The sequence below is a fragment of the Prionailurus bengalensis genome, chromosome A2 (assembly GCF_016509475.1).
Source record: "Prionailurus bengalensis isolate Pbe53 chromosome A2, Fcat_Pben_1.1_paternal_pri, whole genome shotgun sequence".
Taxonomy (NCBI): domain Eukaryota; kingdom Metazoa; phylum Chordata; class Mammalia; order Carnivora; family Felidae; genus Prionailurus; species Prionailurus bengalensis.
Window position 1 is genome coordinate 108,663,305 of NC_057348.1, and position 22,156 is coordinate 108,685,460.

The window sequence follows — 22,156 nt, forward strand, 5'->3', positions numbered from 1 at the left end:
TGCATCCAAATCAGAAAGGAAGAAGTTATTCACTCTGCAGATGACAGGATACTCTATACAGAAAACCTAAAGGACACCAGTAAAAGAATGCTAGAAGTGAAACACGAATTCAGTAGACTCACAGAATGCAAAAATCCATTTACAGAAATCAGCTGCATACAGCAATAATGAGGCAGAAAGAGAAATTAAGGAACTGATCCCATTTACAAATGCACCTAATACCATAAGATATGTAGGAACAAACCTAACCAATGAGATAAAATATCTGTACTCTGAAAACTATAAAACACTGATTAAATAAATTTAAGAGGACACAAAGAAATGGAAAAACAGTTCATGCCCATGCATTCAAAGAATATTGTTAAAATGTTTTTGTTACTCAAAGCAATCTACATATTCCTATCTTAATACCACCAGCATTATTCACAGAGCTACAGTCCACCTTAAAATTCGTATGGAAGCACATAAGACCCCAAATAGCCAAAGTAATCTTGAAACAGAAAAGTAAAGCTGGAGGCATCACAATTCCTAACTTCAAACTGGATTACAAAGCAGAAGTGATCAAGACAGTATGGTACTGGCAAAAAACAGACACAGAGATCACTGGAACAGAAGAGAAAACCCAGAAATGGACCCATAACTATATGGTCAACTCATCTTTGACAAAGCAGGTAAGAATACCCAGTGGAAAAAACAGTCTCTTCAACAAATGGTACTAGGAAAACTGGACAGCAACATGCAGAAGAATGAAACTGGACCACTTTCTTACACCACAGACACACAAAAAAAATAAACTCAAAATGGATGAAAGACCTAAACATGCAACAGGGACGTTGGGACTACAACATAATAAAAAGCTTCCCCATAGTGAAGGAATCAACAAAACTAAAAGGTAACCTATGAATGGGAGAAGGTATGTTCAAATCACATATCTGATAAAGGGTTAGTATCCAAAATCTATTAAGAACTTATCAAACTCAACACCCAAAAAACAAATAATCCAATTAAAACTGGGCAGAAAACATGAACAAACACTTCTCCAAAGAAGAAATCCCGATGGCTAACAGATACATGAAAAGATGCTCGACATCACTCATCATCAAGGAAACATGAATCAAAACTACGATGAGAAATCACCTCACACAAGTCAGAATGGCTACAATTAACAACACAGAAAACAACAGATGTTGGCAAGGTTGTGGAGGAAGGGCAATTCTCTTACAGTGCTGGTGGGAATGCAAACTGGTGCAGCCATTCTGAAGAAAAGTATGAAGGTTCCTGAAAAAAGTTAAAAACACAACTACCCTACAATCCAGCAACTGCACCGCTACACGTTTACCCAAATTATACACAAAATACTAATTTGAAAGGATACACCTACCCTGATGTTTATCTCAACATTATCAACAATAGCCAAGTTATGGTAAGAGCCCAAATGTCCATGGACTGGCAAACAAAGAACATGTGGTATGTACATGTAGATAGACATACATATATATACACATACATACATGAAATGGAGTATTACCCAGCCACAGAAAAATAATGAAATCTTGCCAGTGTCCTTTGCAATGACAAGAAAGGAGCTAGAGAGTATTAGGCTAAGGAAATTTAGTCAGCCAGAAGACGACAAATATCCCACAATTTCACTCATATACGAAATTTAAGAAATGAAACAAATGAACAAGGGGGTGGGGTGGAAGAGGCCAACCAAGAAACAGAACAAACTGAGGGTTACTGCAGGGAAAGTACTTGGACAGGATGTCTTAAATAAGTGATGGGTATAAAGTAGGGCACTTGTGATGAGTACCAGGTGTTGTGCTAAGTGATGAGTCGCTAAATTCTACTCCTCAAACTAGTATTACACTGTATGTTAACTAGCTGGATTTTAATCAAAACTTGACAAAGGGGGGTGGGAGGGAGGGGCAAGTTGGTGATGGGCACTGAGGAGGGCACCTGTTGGGAGGAGCACTGGGTGTTGTCTGGAAACCAATTGGACAATAAATTTCATATTAAAAAAATAAATAATAAAATAAAAAATAAAAAGTACTTATAAAAAATTAATTAAATAAATAATTAAACCAAAAAAATTGAGGAAAAACCAAAAGCTTATAGCAAAACCTTCAAACTGATTCTGTAATTCAAAATTCCTCACCTGAACCACAGAACACACGTAATTATTGTCATGTTACTATTTTCTGAATTCTCTCAAGAACGCAGTAGAAGAGTGTCTGATTCATTACATGGTGTGAATGCCTTAGGGTGGTGGTTCCCAAAATTCAGTGTATTAGGATCACATGGCAGAGTTGTTTGTTGAGACACAAATTGCTGGGCCCCATTCCCACAGTTTGTAATTAAGTGGATCTGAGGTGGAGCCCCTGAATTTGCATTCTGACAAGTTCCAAAGCATACCGATTCTGTCTGGGAACCACACTATGAGAACCAATACTTCAGTGCATTAGCACTTAATTCTCCAGCAAAAACTGGGGGGGGGGGGGGGGGGGGGGGGAATGCTTCTTTAATGTGAGGAAATGAAATTATATTCATTTTATCTTCTAAAATATACTAGGAAGAATGACATGTGATAGCTCTAAGTGCTTAAGGATCAACAATTTCAGGTGGTAAGGCAGATGTGGTCTAGCTCTGCAACATTTAGGATGTAAAAGAGTATTTGAATAAATATTTATAATAGCTTACCCTTGGAATAATTAATAGCCAAATATAGGTAAATTCCTGTACTCCAAATTCATTTTAGGGAAATAATACAAACCGTGGCATACTGTTTATATCACTAAAATGGATTCTTATTTACATCCTCTCATTTTAAAACTAACCAACAGAGATTGAGCCATAATTTATTGTGTTTGTGATCACCTTCTATCCGAAATAGGAGGCATTCTTCTATTTTAAGTGTCAATAACCCTATTACCAGTACCTCATATTCCTCAAAGTCCGTCTATTCAAACTACTCTTCATAGATTATTTAACATCAGTCAAGCAATGAGTTACTGTAGTCATAACTTATTTCATGGGGTATTTTCTGACAAGCATAATACCTAATATTCAGTAAGTATTTAATCCATTAATATGCAATGAAAGCCAGGAAAACTTATATGGGCCCCAAAACATTTTTAGAACATGAAAAACAAAAAGGTAATCCGGATCATCTAAACATGAATGAATTATGTGAGATTCTAAAACAAGTTATTTTGTTAATTGAAATTTTCAAGGTATCAGTATAGCTGTGCAGGAAATTTATCACACAAGCCTAAAACGGCTGTCCTTACTTTTCCACCTCAATATGGGAAATTGGCTCTTGCAGTATTCTCACTGAACAGTTAACCACTAAGTATGGCTCACTGTGCTCAGACTATCTGCATAAACAATATGGTTGAGGTTGGACAGCTACCTTCTTTCTGGGAATCTGGAATTTTTATACATGCTAAGGCAGAGGATCCCTATATGACCAACCCCAATAAATACCTTGGACACTAAGTCTCTGATGGTCTTCCCTGAGAAGAACCATCACACACATGTTGCTAAATTTTCATTGCTGGTGCGAGGAAGGGAGTGCTCTGTGTGACCCTTCAAGGGAAGGTGAGAACTTCAGAGTACACATGTATACTTCCAGACTCTGCATGTGTTTCTCATATGACCCAGCTGTGAATCGTCCGTACCTCACTGTTGTCCATTTTAACCATGAGCCCAGCTATACACGGAATCACCCAAGTTCTTCCAGCAAATCTCCAAATAGACGAGCATTCTTACAGACCCCCAACACAGTCGTTTTCAGAAACCCTGATTCTTACCTGCTGATATGCTTCATAGATCACATCAAATAGAAAAGCCTGTGGCATTTCACTTGCTCTGTGTCTGGCACGTTCTAGTGAATGGTCTAAGCAACCATCAGCAGATGGACTGATTACAGTAGATACAAGAGGTCGAATTGCTCCTGCTGCCTGAAAAACAGAGATCAAATTAACATTTGTTTCACCTAGAGCATATTTCACAATCAAACTCTCAACTTCCTCTCTTATTTTTCAGAGGTTCTATTTCTAATTTTAACAAGCAACCTCAAGAAAATATTTGAACAAGTGTTAATTTGGTTAATAAAACAGTATTTCACATCAAAAAAATCTATTTCTTAATATTACAGTTCCAAGTAAGAGGTACAGATACTCTTTTCCATTGTAAGTTCGTATTTGTTTTTTATCACTAGCCGTGTAAGTCTTATACTAGATCAGAATGGTAAGATATAAGTGGCTGTTCCATGAACGAGAGAGGGAGAAGAATGTGCCCTCATGTAAAGCAGCCATTGATTTCAATAGCTCTAATTAAACTGTCTCATTTATAGATGCATTTAAACATTACAAAAAGACACCTTCATATCTGACAATTTGTCCCCTTTATCTTTAAAAGTGTTTCATCGTAGTCTTGAAAGTCATTCCCAGACAACTGCTTTGGAGAAGTTGCTTTAAAATATAGTTCCTGTGGTAGGCCATTAACCAAACGTCCTCCGCAAGTTCCTATCTTCCACGTGACTAATACACAGATACTGCAGGCCATCAAATTGATACACCAACATATTTGGACTTGAGAAGACTAGTATTTGTGCAAGATAAATAGTCCGTAAACTGGCTTATAAAATCCAAGAGACTGGCTGAAAATAAAAGCTAATGTGTGAGCCAAGTAGACAGTTTATAAACTGTCACAATTCCCAGAGACTTAAGTAGAAATTTGGAACTTTGGAATAAAAGCAAAAATGAGCACATTGCCAGGGCTGACAGGAAGGCAGTAATGTCCAAGTAGGTGCAAGTTCAGTAAGGAGCAAACCCAAGTCCTCAAGCCCAACACCTGTCAGTAAAGGCTAGAAGGCAAGAGAAACACATACACGTGTGTGAGCACACACACAACTTTTTACAGGAAAAGTTCTATTTACGTTCCAACTACGAACAAATAATCTTCTACACCAGGCCATGAAGCAAAAATTCTATTTAATATACAACATGAAACACAAAGCGTGAGCAAGAGGACCTCACCAGATTCTCTCTCCAGCCAAAGTAGTGAAAGTATTTTACTGCAACCATTTAAAGTCTTTGAAGGGCATGCAGCAAATGAACATTTTTTTAAGAAAATCAACTAAATCTTGCTAAAAAGAGAGAGCTTTTGGTACTCAAGGCAAGATCTATTTCTTCCTTAATAATCCACCCAGCTTAGTGTGACTGAAGTTCCACTCGGAGTGGTATGGATGAAAAGATGGGGCTCCCTCTCCCACTACCTCCCAGAAGGAAGGCAGAGTGTTAGAACTTCCCATCCCATTCAGCCCCAGGTCATAGAGGCTAAATTAAGGAAACTGCTGACAAGAGATTGCCGACTCCCTTCGACCACATAGCCACAACTTGTGAATGGATTATCTACCCCAGGCACAGTAGGTAGACAATGAATATTGGGCCCTGAATACCCTTAACCCCCAATCTCACTTAGGGCAGAGTTTTCACACCAGAAGAATAACAAGAATCTTTGAATGTCTCCATGCACCACCCTACTTGTGAAATAGAAGATTCACTTAAAGAAACAAGACATCATGCCCCCCACCCCCTACTCAAGTAGCAGTACAGGGATTTTTCATGGGACAGACAGGCTTTAAGAACAGAGCTATCAATCTCTCCCAAAAGGGAACTCACCTTATATGGAACTGACTGTGAGCAAGTTTAAACCTTAGTGCACTCTAAAAAAAAACAAAAAACAAAAAAAAAAAACAAAGACTATCATCACACTAAGCTATTTAGACTGGGGTGGTAGCTACAAGAGAGCAAAAAGCTAAATTGTTGGCAAGCTAGTTTACCAGGGACACCTTGGAAAGAGCCAGGTAACAGCAGCTGGCATGAAATCACAGCAAACTTCCAACACTGGCCTCAAAAACTACCATTGCAGAGGAGGCAAAGTGTAACTGAATCACACTGTAGAACATTTTATAACTCAGGCATTGTCAAGCGAGGGAAGGAAAGACAAAGAAATAGAGGAAGAAATAAGGAAGAAAAGAAAAAAGAAAGCAATTTGCAGGCAATGAATAGACTTTATCAGTTGGGTGTGATATCAGAGACAGACAGTAAGAGATTACAAAACAAAGACAAAAAGAATCCTACTAAAACCACTGTCATTCCAGGGTGACTATATCCATGCCCAAGATTGCACCCTCTGTGAAGTGATTTCAGAGACTTCACCTGGTATGGGGGGAGGGGGAGGGGAACATCACTGAAATAGACCAGCAAAGTCACATACAACAGCAACAATAAGCCCTGAGGAAATGGGAGGGAGACCATCACCACCTAGAACTGATAAATTATCTCAAGGTCCACCACCCAATGACTGGATAAAGGAAATGTGGTATACACATCCACAAGAAAATATTTTTCAGCCTTAAGGAAAGGAAATTTCTATTTCTAGCAACATGGATGGACCCTCAAGAGCAATATGCTAAGCGAAGCAAGTTGGAAAAAGACCAATACATACGAAAAGACCAATCTCACCTACACATATAACCTAAAAAAAAAAAAAAAAAAAACCTCAAAGACACGTAAGATTAGTGGTGGCCAGAAGTGGGGGTACAGAAGGGCAAAACAGGTGAAGGCAGTCAAAAGGTATATCCAGTGACAAAATAAGAACTAGAGGTGTAATGTACAGCATGGACTACAGCATCAAGTTGCTGAAAAATCTTAAAAATCCTAAGGATTCTGTAACCATGTGTGCTGACAGATGTTTACATTGCGAAATGATCACCAAAATAAAGTTAACAAATTTGAAACATTATCTTTTACCCCTGAAACTTATGTTGTACATCAATTATACCTCAAAACAAAAACAAAAACAAAAACAAAAACAAAATCTGTCAATAAATTTTAAATGTGAGAATTTCAAAAATGTGGAAGGTGAACATACTAAGAATGAATGCAAGAAGAAATTAGGAAAACAGAAGACACAACGAGATGAAAAGATACAATACGAAACAGAGCATGCAGGAGAAGCAATCCAAAGAGGGAAATTTATAGTGTATGTCTATACATAAAGAGATATTCTCAAGTCAAAAATGTTCTACCTGAAGACTTAACACTTCTAAAGTTTTTTCGGGAAAAAAAACTTTAAGTATAAGTAGTAAATAGAGACTAGGGAAGAAATAAATGAAATAGAAAGTAGTAAAATAGAAAAAAAAATCAATATCCAAAGTTAGTTCTTTGAAAGGATAAAGAAGATTGACACATCTTTTGCTAGACAAACCAAGGGAGAGGGAAGATTCTAATTAGTGTAATCAGGAATCAAACAATGACATTCTACCAACCTTACAGAAGAAATATAAAACTATGAACAAGTATATTTCAGCAAAACAGATGAAATTTCAGTTTTCTAGAAAGACATCAACTACAAAAACAGATTCAATAACAATTTTTTTCCAATATATGAAATTTATTGTCAAATTGGTTTCCATACAACACCCAGTGCTCATCCCAAAAGGTGCCCTCCTCAATACCCATCACCCACCCCCCCTCCCTCCCACCCCACATCAACCCTCAGTTAATAACAAACAATTTAAATAGACCTGTACAATTAAGAAAGCTGAATTAGAATTTTAATTTCTCACAAAGAAAAGCCCAGGAGGCTTCACTGGTTATACAAAAAATCTTGAATACCCATTCCTCACATTATTCCAAAAAGTGACATAGGAGAGAATGCTTCCTAACTCACTCTGTAAGATGAGTATTGCCAAAACTAGACAAAAGACATCACAAAAAAGAACGACAGACCAAAACCCCTGATGAATTCAGATGTCTAAATCTTCAACCAAATACTAACAACCAAATTTGGCAACCAAATGGGATTTATCCCATGAATGAAAAATTGATTCAATATACCAAAATATCAATGTCATATATCATATTAATTAAGGGCAAAAAAAATAATAAACACCAACATGTCAACATATGCAGAAATAGTATCTGACAAAATGCAACACTCCTTTGTGAAAAAACCATGCAACAAATTAGGAACAGAACTTCCTCTAGCCAAAAAACGGCAACTGTGAAAAACCAATAGGTAACATCGTATTTGATAAAAACTCTGGATTTTCTCTTTAGCATCAGGAACAAAAATATATCCACCATCACCACTTCTGTTAAACGTTGTACTGAAAGTTCTCGTCAGGAAAATTAGACAAGAAAATCCAATAAAAAGCATCCAGAAAGAGTGAAACTATCTCCATTTGCAGACAGTATGAATTCCCTATAAAACTAGAAATAGACATATTTGACAAGAAAGCAGAGGACAAGATCAACATTAAATAATCACTTCTATCTCTATCTATACTAGCAATAAACCATCAAAAACAAATACTTAATGTTTAACAAAGGAAGTTAAAATTTATCTTCTGAGAACTACAAAAAAAATTTCCCAAGCTCCTATGTAAAAGCCAGTGTCTGAACCTATCCACTGGCACCCATCCCTTTCTCAAGTCTTTCGCCAACAGTGTGCCTTCTATCCTGCTTCATCAATTTTTATTCCTTTACTGTCAACTATCTTCAGTAGCATCCAAGCAATCTTTGACATCTCCCGTCAAGTAAGTCTTTCTTTGATCACACCTATCTTCCAGCTATAACCAAATTACTCCTAGTGAGGTTCAAACAAAACTCCATTAAAGTAATTATCTGTATTCCTTAGAATCTGCAATGTCTGTCTCTTCTCCTGTTCTCTGCAATCGACTTCAAGGAGGATTTTATCTCCCCCAATCCACAAAAATACATTTATAAATATCACCCATGACCCCCACGTGGCCAAATCCAATGGGTATCTCTGTCTTCAAGGGTATCTATTCACCTGGCTTTCAGAAAACCTTCTCAATCATCTCACAAGCAGAGACCTCAAAGGTCTCTAGCTACCCTCATTCCGTAAGTGACTTCATCAAGTCACAACATTTCACATACTATCTACATGAGAACTTCCAAAACTATACCTCCATCCTCAAACAATCTCTTCAATTCCAGACTTTCAATATCTGAATACCCTATTTAACTTCTCAGATCAAGAGCTACCCCTCAACTTTAACATACTGAGATCAGTTTTGGTTTCACATATACCACACAGTCCATGTCTGCTTTTCCATACACTTCCCATCTTCATAAAAGTCAACTCTATTCTTCTAGTTATTGTCAAAAACCTTGATCATCATTAATTTATCTCCTCTCATACTCCATTTGAATCAAATCCATGAGCAAGCCCATCACCTTCAAAATATACCATTTCAGCACAGTTCTCACTTTCTGCACCACCACAATCTGAACCCAGCACCCATTCTCCCTCCCTCAGATCTCATACAGAAAATGAAGATCATAAGAGAAGACATTTAACTACATTAAAACAAACTGGAAGAAAATGATTACAAGGCATATAATTGGCAGAATATTTGTGTGCCTAATATATAAGTAATTTCTAGAAATTGCTTTTTACTTAAAAAAATAAAAGTAGGGACAAAAGACTTTCATGGGCAATTCAATGAGAACTCATAAATCCTGTAAATACTGGGGAAAAAATGCCAAACCTATTAACAAAATACCAAATTAAACCACGAAGAGAAAGCATTTGCCACTAACTGGATTAGAAAAAAAGACCATTAACAATATTAAATGGTAAGGATATGGTTCTAGCTCAAACTCTTTTTATACCCTAGTGAGTAGAATTTATCCAAGTTCGGTAAGTAATTGAGCATCATCTGGTAAAGCTGGTGACATGCATATATCTTGACTGTAATGAAATCCTTGGGTCATGTGCTTAAGACATTAATAGTAATGTTCATGCTAGCAATGCTTGCATTGGCAAAAATTAAAGAAAACATAAGTTCATCAACTACAAATAGATGAACTGTGATATAAAACAGTGATCATGAACATGTGATAGCTGCACAGATTCACATAAATACAATTCCCTAAATTTATTTGGGGGGGACAAAGTGCTGTCAAAATAAGCAAAAGTTCAATCATACAAATAATTATTTTTTTACAGGGATATGAAAAATCATACAAACCTACAATGCCCTTTAGGAATACATCCGACAAAAATGAAAACAAAAAACAAAACAAGAAAATAAAAACAAATTTCAGGATAATGTTTATCCATGTGGGGGAAATAACTAAGATCAGGGCAGGGATATGGTTTAAAAGTGACCAGTAATATTCAGGGTGGTAGATACCTAAGTGTCTAAAGTGCTTTTCAAATTCTCCCTTTTTAATTTCTAACAGTACATTTGTGGACTCTCATTCTGACTACTAAAAACTTCTGAAGAGAAAAAATAACATCCATATCTGGGATGTAATTATGGTAGGATCGGGATACTCCAAGACTCAGTAAGGTTTAACTGGAAGCCTAGAGATCAGCTGTATAGTAGCACAATAGGAAGACCATTTAAAGCACAAAGTGACTACTGGTTTACTGAATAAAATACCCATAAAAAGGATAACATGTGGAAAAAAACTACCACTCACTCAACTATCTGGTTTAAACAAAGATGCTAATCCTGACAGGCATGCACTCCATAGCTGTTTCCATAGAAAGGGATGTTTGTTCAGAAACCTAACTCCTCATTTATGTGAATCTTTTCCGAAATGTAAAGTATCAAAATTAAGACACAAGTATGAACAAGGTCAGTTAGGTGCCTCTAAAATAGAGCTATTTGGGTAGTTTGTTACATGAAGCATAATTCCCAAGTTATCAACTACACTGCCTCATTGGGAATTAGCCTAATAAGCCCTGAATGGAAGCTTAACAACTCAGCACCACAGTGATTACTTGCCTCTCACGCTAATCTATCCAAGTATTTCCACAAGTCAATGCATGGAAATCACAGATACAAATCACACAATGTGGAAAAATGAACCCCACCTCTTCTGTTTACTTTTAGAAGCAAAATTCAACAATACTTATCCATACACAGAGCAGGTGCTGACATGCATTCCTACTCGCCTATCTTCATTCAGGCTAATTATGACAACATACTATAGAAATCCTGACTATATAATTACAATTTCATTTAGCTGAGTTGTCTCTATTCTGAGACTACTTAATGAATGTTTACACAATCACATCTTCAAAGCTAATCATTGGGCATTATGAGAATGTATTTCATATTTTGATAATACAATAACTCCAATATCCTTTCATAAAAATAATTTATTCAATACAGAAATACCAGTATTTTAGAAAAACTTATCCAAATTGCTCTATCACTCTATGTACCCCTAAAAAAAGGATATGTAGCATGAAGAAATAAAGCCCCCATTTGATATACTCAACTTTAATTCCTGAAAATTAAAGCAGTACCATTTAACTTACATGTAATTTGATCAAAAGTATTCTGCTTGGATGTCCTAGGTGTTTAATAAGCCTTACTACATTTTAATCCCTAGGTATACCACCACCCCTTGATCTGCCTCCTTCTCCAACTTGATTTAGAGGTAATACATAAAATATACAGGAGTCACAGTTTTAGCTAAAGAAAACAAAAGCTTTTCACACAGTAGCCTTTTCACCATCAGTAACACATCAAGTTTTACCTCATTCCATAGTCAGGGAATAATTCACTACCTGCCCTGGGCACTTCAACTTTGTTAAAATAAGCCTCAACTTGGCCACTAAATACTCAGAAATCAGGCTTTCTCACATATCAAACTGCTTCTTTTAGACCCAGGTCTTAATACCAATGTTTCCCTCCAGTAAGATACAGAATCCAATGGCCCGGGAGCGCTTATTACCTGACCCCCCACCCAACACTGAATGAACTCTGACCTTCAATGCACTTGATCATGATCAAAACTAACCAATAGAGATCCAGTACAATTTACTGTTAGCCATGGTCAATTCTACCTAAGATTCTTTGTTTGGAAAATAACATCTGTCGAGTCATTTAGCTCTTTAATAACAAGCCCAAAATACTTTGCATAAATATCCAATACTGGATAGTCAAACAGTTTATTTTTCCTGATACACACATATTAGCTTTTACTTCTCAAGTTTTCCTTAATCGTTACTGAGTACAGTCCTGCTGTAAAATACAAAGATTGCCCCCCCCGCAAACACACACACCGCCCCCCACCCCCGTCAGAATTTCTGTTTATTAGGTTACACTATTTCTCTTCAGAAAGGGACTCAACATATTTTCTAACTAATGATGCTAACCATCCTACAGGGCATGGGATAGCTCCCCCCCAACAGAAAGTACCTTACGAAAACATGAAAGATTGTGCCAAGTTTGAGAAATGCTGTGCCACTTCAGTATTCAGATACACAAAGAAACTCAGGTCTGGAAGTCTACTCTCAGATACAAAAATACCTGTTGCCTTAAATACTGGAGAAACAACCCAATATAGTAAGTGTAGGGTATTTTTTATTAGGTAAGCAGTAAGATGTACCTAAGGGTCAGGAGTTGATAAGATCACAAGCAGTTAAAATTCTTTAGGTAATTAATATTAACATGGGTAGGTCTGCCAAATTCTGGAAAGCAATTCAGTGTCTGAAAAGGATGCTGAGGTCTGGGAGGGCAGGAGCATTTTAGAAGAGACGATGAGGTCTACTGTCAGGGAATGGCAAAGAAAAATTAAAGCATTCACAAGTACATGTGTCGTATTACCCCTTGGCTCACATCATCCAATCAGGTCCAGCCAATCCAGTTCCTTAAACTCTTCCCCTGGCCCCCAACCTCTACTTCTTTCTCTATTTCAGTCTGCTTAAATAGACTTTGACCACTTCGCTAGATCATTACATAGATCCCAAACTAATTTCAGTCCCCTCAACCTCCTGTACTCCATCTATCTAACCAGGGAGATAGCCATCTTTCTAAACTTCAAGTCTTAGGTTTTTTCCCTTGGATGGGGGGAGGGGGAGATTTAATGGTTCCCCCCTGGTCTCCAAAAGCCAATTCAAGGAAAGAAATCAAGGAAGATTAACGAGTTCAAACCTACAGATTATTCCAGAGATGCTAAAAAAGGCAAATTTAAATGGTTCTGTTCAGTTGGAAGCTTAACATACCAGGTCTGCAATTATAGCAGAGAAGCTATAGCATGAGAGATTTCAGAGTAAATATGTCAATTTGGAGTTAAAACGGGGACATGCAAATGCTTTGTACCACGTCAAATAATCATCTCACAAATTTGCATGTTGTAGGATTCTTTTTATACAGTACTCTGGAAGAGACAAAAACAAAGGGACAGAGCACCTATCAAGAATTGACCTGGATTAGGAAGAGAGCAAGGGTCTGAGTACCAGGCAGCAGCAGGAGGGAATTCTTTGGCGTGTTACAAAGTTCTGTTGTGATTGTAATCATCTATACAGGTATAAACACTCTGACTGTATACCCTCCCAAAAGTGAATTTTACTGTGTAACAGGTTTTCAATTAAGTAATGTGAGCATGATTTTGATTGCTCAGAAGTACTTTGTTCAGTTATAAAAGAAGTTAAAGGAAACATTTCGAGTATGGGAAGATGTATCTGGAAAGAGTGGTCAAAAAAAAAAAACAGCAAAGATTGCAGTCACAGAAGACAAAGCAGAGAGAGCTGCAGAAGGAAGGTCTGGTTAACGCTGTCAATTTAGCTAAGACATTCTGTATAGGCTGCTTTGGTATAATATGATTCTTTCTAATGTCAGCCACCTGGACTTAGCACAACCCCCACAGCTCACAACCAGAATGCCCTTATTTTAGACACCAGACCCAAGTGGGATCCCCACATCACCAGCTCTGCTGACCTACTGGCTGCAAACCCAGAAGGTTCTCACAACCTCCAATGAAGTTTACCCAAAACTCCTAGAACTCAGGAAAATGATTAGAACTACATTTTGACAATGATTATTTATGATCACATGTGTATGACCAGGGATATGTATCAGACCAGATAAACGTAGAGAAACATGGGGTGAGGGCCTGCGAGTTCAGAACACAGCCTCTGCGGTGCCCTCTCCCCATGCAACCAGCACATCGCTGCTCAACCAGGTCGCTCCCCTGAGCTTCAGTGCCCAGGGTCTTCAATGGGATATCATTTTGTCAGTGTGAGTCACTGAATCATTGACCATGTGGTTCAACTCAGTCTCCAGCCCAATTACTCTCCCCCAGAGGTTGGGCTGGTTCAAAGTCTCAAACCTCCAACTGCCATTGGTAATGAGACACCATTAGTATTTCTGACAACCAGCCCAGATCCTGAGTGATCTCATTAGCATCATCTCAGGGGAGAAGGAAGGGGATCATGAAAAACAAAAACCCTCCTCTATTACTTCAGAAATTCTAAATACTTCAATTCTTCCTTCAAGGAACCAGGTATAAAAGCCAGTCATCTTACTTATTTTATAACAGACTAAAACTGCACATATAGTTTGGGAGCTGAAAAATTACAGGTGATTTTGGACAGAGTAGTCAGAGGAGAAGAAGCCAGATCACTGTGCACTGAGGAGTCAACTTTTGCACTGAGGAGGTGCAAAAGAAGGAGCAATAAATGTGACCTGTTACTGTCAGAACTTTGACAAGGGAGGAGAAGATAAAACATGATTAGAGATCCAAGAACACAGGGCTTTAATATGTGCAAGTAACTATGGAAATGTCTTCTCTCAGGAACACATTTTGAGGAGGTTGCCTTTCTGATGCACTATCATTTTCAAATTCATGTTATTACTGGCAGTTTTGTGCATATAACAGCTAGCTTATTAGTCCTAAAATGACTCTCTCACATTTCTATGTTCCAACTTATTTTACCCTGTCCAGCATCTCCCTTATAACAATGTCCTCGTTACTACTTTTCCATCTCTGGACTTTTAATTATGCAGAAATATAAAAATAATTTATACTTAGTAAAAAAACCTTTTTTTTAAATTTTTAACGTTTATTTATTACTGAGAGACAGAGCACAAGCACCACCAGGGAGAGAGGGAGACACAGAATCCAAAGCAGGCTCCAGGCTCCGAGCTGTCAGCACAGAGCCTGACGCGGGGCTCGAACTCACGAACCCTGAGATCATGACCTGAGCTGAAGTCAGACGCTCAACCGACTGAGTCACCCAGGTGCCCCAGTAAAAAACTTCTAATTTCAGGACTATGGCTGACAAATTATCTTGCAAAACCTCTTGCAATGTAAAAAAAAGTTCAGGAGAAAATGTTATTAATAGCTTTTTTCCCCTGTGTGACTCTTAAGGTTATTTGTTTTTAGTAATTTTTTAGGGGTGCCTGGGTGGTTCAGTTGGTTAAGCAGCAAAGTAGCCAACTCTTGGTTTCAGCTCAGGTCATGAACTCACAGTCATGAGATCGGGCCCCACATCTGGCTCCATACTGAGCATGGAGCCTGCCTTGAAATTCCGTCTCCTCTTCTCTCTAGGCTCCTCCCCTTCTCTCTCCCTCTCTCTCTCAAAATAAATAAATAAACTTTAAAAAATCATTATTTTAGAACCGTGACTCATGAGATAACTACCTAGGACTAACATCACATACAGAATCCAAGGAAGACAGTGGAGATGCGTTGGGTTATTAAGAGGATTTAGTATAAACAAATGACACAGAATGAGGAATTCTGTCCTGAGACTATGCTACCTAGTCCGCAAGAACTGTGGTCCTCACATTAAGATCCAGGTAACCATTTAAAAGGTAAGCCGGATAAAGCACAATAACCAGTGCATTAAGATTATACAAAATTGTCTGTATCCTAGCTTGTATTCTGATGGGGAGGGGAACCTTCCCTGAGAGGCCCTAACTGTCATCTAGACTTAATGGGAGTTCAGAGTTTGGTTTAACATGACCATAAGGTGGATAAAATCTCAAGCCAAAAATTAACATAATGTGAATCCAAAATGGTAAAACCCTCAGAATCCCTGGCAGAACACAAATCTGCTTCAAAAACACATCTTCATCCCATGCCCAAAGGATTCCTACTGATAAAGTCCTGCCAAACATGGGACTACAATACAAACTGCTCAACAGAGGAAGAAACAAATCTTGAATAAAAGTGGAGAAATGAAGAAGTTAAGAACTACGAAGAATTAGCTACAATAAATTAAATATTTATATTTAAGTACTGAAAGAATATAAAATTGTGCAAAAAAGGGGGGGGGAAGGCAATGACAGCTGAAAAGGACCAAATCAAACTCGTAGGAAGTCAAATTTTGATTGTGACAATACTTCAACAAGAGATTATATTAGGACTAATATAAATGAAAACCAAGGCTACTCAGAAAACACCACCCCCCCCCGCCACATACACGCACACACGCGTGCACCAGAAAAAAAATGATGTTATGAGGACAGGGGAAGGTTTACCACACATACAGTGATGCAGAAGTAGAAGGGAGAAAAAGCTGTAGGGTCAGAAATGGGGCAAAGTCAATATTTAAAAGTTAATGATATGGAAGGCTCTAGAATTGATAAGATATTAATCAAACTGCATGAATAAATCCTAAGCAAGGGAGGAAAAAGATATTATCTAGTCACACCATAGAGACAATGCACAATACCTTTGAAAAATAAGTGACTTTAAAATCAACCTGGCAGACACTATGCAGTTAAGATGCCAACTTAGCAGGAGGACCCTAGACTTGACTTATCCCTTGAACACAGCTACATTATTGTCAAATCATACTCCGGAAAGTGACTTGAGTACTGACAGAACAGACTGTACAACTAGAAGGATAGAAGAGGCCACACAGAGGAAGGTATGAAGTATGGAGACATGGTTTGGGGAAGAAACCTATCATGGGTGCTGCAGAGGGAAAGGAGTCCTGGCCACAAAGAAAGCTAAGAGAAAGAGAGAGATCAGAGTGCACGTGGGTACACTCAGAAGTCTTCTCCAAAGCCATTGGCTGGGAAAAGGAGAGAGGCTGATTTTCTTGAGTTTCACCAGCAGGTCTCAAAGCCAGGAGTTTTAGCGGTTGGCGGGCTTGGCTGGGAAAGAGGCCTGACAACACTGCCCTGCTCCTGGAAAGAAGGCAGGCGAACCATCCGAGAAAGACTGCATGATCTGAGGGTTGCCTAAAGTGCTTGGGAAGAGACCGTTCACTCGTCCACTGTCTCTTAGAGGTGGTGTTCACAGAAACGCCTGTCTGGGGACAAAAGAGCGGGCAGGCAGCACTTCCCTCCCCTGCCCCTCAGCATAGGCACAGAGACACCTGCTGAGGGCAGCTAACCCAGACACTGGCTGCTTCGCCTGCGTCGCTACAAACCCCATGCCCCTGTGCTCCGGCTTACCTGCCCTTCTCAGTCAAACCTACATCTGTCCCAGAGTGGCGAGACCCTCCCCAGAAGACTAGTGCAGGCCCCCTAACACGGCACATCCTTAAAGTTTGCGGTTTAAAAGTCATCATTAAAAACAAATATTAAAAAAAAAAGGCATCAGGCTTGACTGGGATAGAGCCCAAAGGACAATGTACTGTTCCAGGTGGGCAAGCAACCTGGAGACAGACTGTGTGACATCAGCAATCTGAAAGATGCCTGGGACGCTTAAGGGGAAGTTACTTGATATTCTGGGGGGGGGGGGGGGGGGGGGGGGGGAGGGTAGTTCCCTGACAGCAGCAGGCACAGAGACTCCTCTCCATGGACACAGGAACTGGCTGGTGCCATCTCCCTCCATGACCCCTCAGCATAAACCAGCTTCACTAAAGAGCACAGGGCCAGCCAGATTCACTCAACAGCATACCACTGGCAGCCTCACCAGCTTAAACCAAGTCCTGACACGCCAGGACTCTGCTGGTCCTCCTTTTCTCAGACAAGCATGCCTAAGGCCTAGCACAGCAGACCCCTTCACCAGAAGATCAGCAGAAACCTGCGCTCACACCATGTCTTCCAACCAGAGAGTTCTGCAAGGCTTCAAGTCAAGAGGAAGGAGCATCGAATCTCATTTAACAAGCAGACCAGACCACACCTAGTTAAAACTCACTACGCTCTGGCCAAGATCCAAACATTGCATGCTACAGACAAGGAAATCCTTTGCAAATGACTGGCCTGAGCAATAGAGCAGCCAAAGCACAGCAGCAGACTACATGCAGCATACACCACAGAGAGGGCCTGAAGCGCCAGGCCCTGAACACTTTATGACCTCTCCTTCATAAAGCCATTATTCTCAGGAACAGGAAACCTAATAGGATTTTCCAACACAGAGAAGACAACAGAGACTTCGACAAAATGCCAAGATGGAGGGGAACTCATCCCCTAAGAAAGAACAAGGAAAGATCCAGACAGAGATCTAGCTGATACAAGTAATGTGCCTGATGGAGAATTTAAAGTAGCAACCACAAGGACACTCACTGAGATTGAAAAGAACAGGAGGACATCAGGAAGACCCTTACCACAGAGATAAAAGAGCTCAAAACCAATCAGGCAAAAATGAAAAACTCCAACAACGGAGATTTGAAACAGACTGGATAGAATGACAAGGATGCAAGAAGCAGAGGAATGAGTAAGTCATATAGAAGAGAAAATTATGAAAAATAATGAAGTGAACAAAAGGGAGAATGAATTATGCAACACGCAAGTAGACTTAGGGAACTCAGTGACTCCATCACATACAGTAATATTTGTATAAAAGGAGTCCCAGAGGACGAGAGAGAAGAGGGGGCAGCAGGTTTATTTCAGGAAATAAGAAGTAAAAACTTTCCTATTCTGGGGAAGGAAACACATAGATATCCTAATCCAGAAGGCATAGAGAACTCCCATTAAAATCAACAAAAGCAGGTCAATACCAAGACATATTGTAGTTAAATTTGCTAAATATAGAGAAAAAGAAAACATCCTAGACGCATCAAGACAAAAGAAGTCCTTAACTTCCAAGGGAGACCCATAGCGCTAGCTGCAGATCTCTGCACAGAAACTTGGCAAGCCAGGAGGGAGTGGCATAAAATATTCATTGTGCTGGTTGAGAAAAATCTGCAGCCAAGAATACTCAACACAGCAGGCTATCATTCAGAATAGAAGGAAAGATAAAGAGTTTCCCAGACAAACACAAACTAAAGGTGTTTGTGACCACTAAACCAGCCCTGTAAGAAATACTGAGTCGAAAGTAAAGACCAAAAGTAACAAAGATACTTCAGAAATGACAAAACAAGTAATGAAATGATACTAAATACGTATCTATCAATAATTACTCTGAATGTAAAGGGACTCCAGTCGAAAGACACAGTGTGTCAGAATGGATTAAAAAAAAAAAAAAAACAGAACCCATCTGTATGCTGCCTATGAGAGACTTATTTTAGACCTAAAGACACCTGAAGATTTCAAGAGAGGGGCTGAAGAAACATTTACCATTCAAATGGACATCAAAAGAAACCCAGACTAGCCATATATATATACAGGTAAACATTTTTTTTTTTTTAATTTTTGAGAGAGACAGAGAGACAGAGACAAAGCACAACCAGGGGAGGGGCAGAGAAAGAGGGAGACACAGAATCTGAAGCAGGCTCCAGGCTCTGAGCTGTCAGCACAGAGGGCGACTTGGGGCTCTAACTCACAAGATAAAGACCTGAGCCAAAGTTGGATACATAACCAACTGAGCCACCAGGTGCCTCCAAACAAACTACATTTGAACCAAAGACTGTAACCAGAGATGAAGAAGGGCACTACATCATAACAAGCGGAACTACTGCCAACTGTAAATTGAATTCCAACATGGAATGCCAAAATATATAAAACAGTTAATGACAAACATAAAGAAACTCATTGATAATAATACAGTAATAGCAGGGGACTTTAACACCTCATTTACATCAATGGAGACATCATCTAAGCAAAAAATCAACAAGGAAACAGTGGGTTTGAATGACACACTGGACCAGATGCACAAAACAAATATATCAGAACATTTCATTCTAAAGCAGCAAAATACACCTTCTTTTCAAATACACATGGGACATTCTCCAGCAAAGATCACATACTAGGTCACAAATCAGGCTTCATCACATACAAAAAAAAGTAAGATTGTACCATGCATCTTTTCTGGCCACAGCACTATGAAACTTGAAGTCGATCTCAAGAAAAAAATTGCAAAGACCAAAAAAACATGGAGATTAAACAACTAAAAAATGCTACTAAAGAATGAATGGGTCAACCAAGAAATGAATGAAGAAATTAAAAAAATTAAAAAAATAAAAAACACGGCAACAAATGAAAATGAAAACACAATGGTCCAAAACTTCTGGGATGCAGCAAAGGCAGTCATAAGAGGGAAGTATACAGCAATACAAGCCTACCTCAAGAAACAAGAAAAATCTCAAAAAACCTAACCTTACACCTGGAGGAGCTATAAAAAGAACAAATGAAGTCTGAAGCCAGTAGAAGAAGGGAAGTAATAAAGATTAGAACAGAAATAAATGATATAGAAAGTGAAAAGAATATTTAGATCAATGAAACCAGCTGTTTACTTGAAAAAATAATACTGATATGCCCCCTAAAAGAGAAAGAACCCCAACAAACAAATAATAAGAGGAGAAATAACATCCAACACAATAGAAATACATACAATTACAAGATTATAGTATGAAGAATTATATTCTAACAAATCAGACTACTTGGAACAAATAGATAAATTTCTAGAAACATAAAATATCAAAACTGCAGCAGGAAGAAATACCAAATTCGAATAGACTGATATCCAGCAAAGAAACTGAATCAGTAATCAAAAATCCCCAACAAACCAAATCCAGGGCCAGATGGCTTCCTGGGGGAATTCTACCTAACATTTAAAGAATAGTTAATACCTATTCTACTCAAACTTTTCCAAAAAATAGTTATTTCCAAAAAATAACTCTTTCCAAAAAAGAGTTAATACCTATTCTACTCAAACTTTTCCAAAAATTGAAAGAAAACTTCCTAACTCATTTTAGAGGCAGCATTACCCTGATTCCAAAACCAGACAAAGATTCCACTAAGGAAGAGAACTAGAGGCCAATATCCCTGATGAACATGGATGCAAGAATTCTCAATTATATTATATATATATATATATATATGCAAATTGAATCTACAGGATGTTGAAATAATCATTCATGGGGTGCCTACATGGCTCAGTCAACTGAGCACCCAACTCTTAATTTTGACTCAGGTCATGATCCCAGAGTCTTGGGATCCAGCCCTGTGTTGGACTCTACAATGAGCATAGAGCCTAAGATTCTCTCTCTCTCCTTCTCTCTCTGCCCTTCCCCTGTGGTTGCTCTACCAACATAAATAAATATCAAAAAAAAAAAAAAAGTATTTCACCTATCTGTATTAAACTCATTTCCTACTTTCTTGAAAATTATTCCTTAACACCATCCAAATAAGACATCACTTCCATTGTGTTAAATGTTTATTTTTGAGAGAGACAGAGAGAACACAAGCATGAGCCAGAGAGGAGCAGAGACGGGGACAGAAGATCCCAAGCAGGCTCTGTGCTTACAGTCAAGAGCCCCATGTGGGACTCAAACTCACAAACCGTGAGATCATGAATTGAGCCAAAGTCAGACGCTTAACCAAATGAGTCACTCAAGCGCCCCACAAGACATTATTCCTAGAAGACATCAAGTTCCTGAAGCTTCAAAATAAACAGTGAAGATTTTGCTTAAAACTAGCTTCTTAATTCAAAGTTTCACAGATTTCATTAAAATATCATGTATGATTTAATCATGTGCATAATACATAAAAGTTATTCTATTAACATTCATTATAAAGAGTCAAAGAATTCCAACACATCTGCAACAACAACAACAAAAAAAACAGTAAATGCTATGAATGTTTATGTTTCATTAAGTCACCAGTTAAACCAGGATATCTTAGCTTATTATTAACTGCAGCAGGAGAGTCCTCTTAACTTTCAGACCTATTACCACAAGTATCACTTTATGGACAATCTTAGAAATAAGATCTCAAAAAAAAATAATCAGCAAAAAATTCCAAATGTGTAATTTGTATTGTGAGCGTGAATGATATTTTTCCAAAAGGTAACATAGCCAAAGATCTCTAATTTTATTTTCCTTATAGTATAAATTTTTCATTATCTGCCCCACCTATACAGTGCTCCCTAGGAACTTGCTCAAATTTGTCAAGTTTCACTCTAATTCCTCAGTGTTATAAATCCTGTGCCCTTTTCTTCCTCTTCATTTCACTTCTAACTGATCACCTTGCATC

General features: G+C 38.4%; 1 protein-coding gene across 2 annotated transcripts in view; it reads right to left on the reverse strand.

Annotated features, from left to right (window-relative positions):
- The window catches only part of CRPPA (CDP-L-ribitol pyrophosphorylase A), a 325,460-nt gene that overhangs the window by 281,497 nt on the left and 21,807 nt on the right, over window positions 1-22,156 (reverse strand). For both annotated transcript variants that reach the window (XM_043589017.1, XM_043589018.1), the window contains exon 3: window positions 3,810-3,959. In XM_043589017.1, coding sequence (XP_043444952.1) covers window positions 3,810-3,959 — 150 coding nt within the window. The remainder of the gene's footprint in view (window positions 1-3,809; window positions 3,960-22,156) is intronic.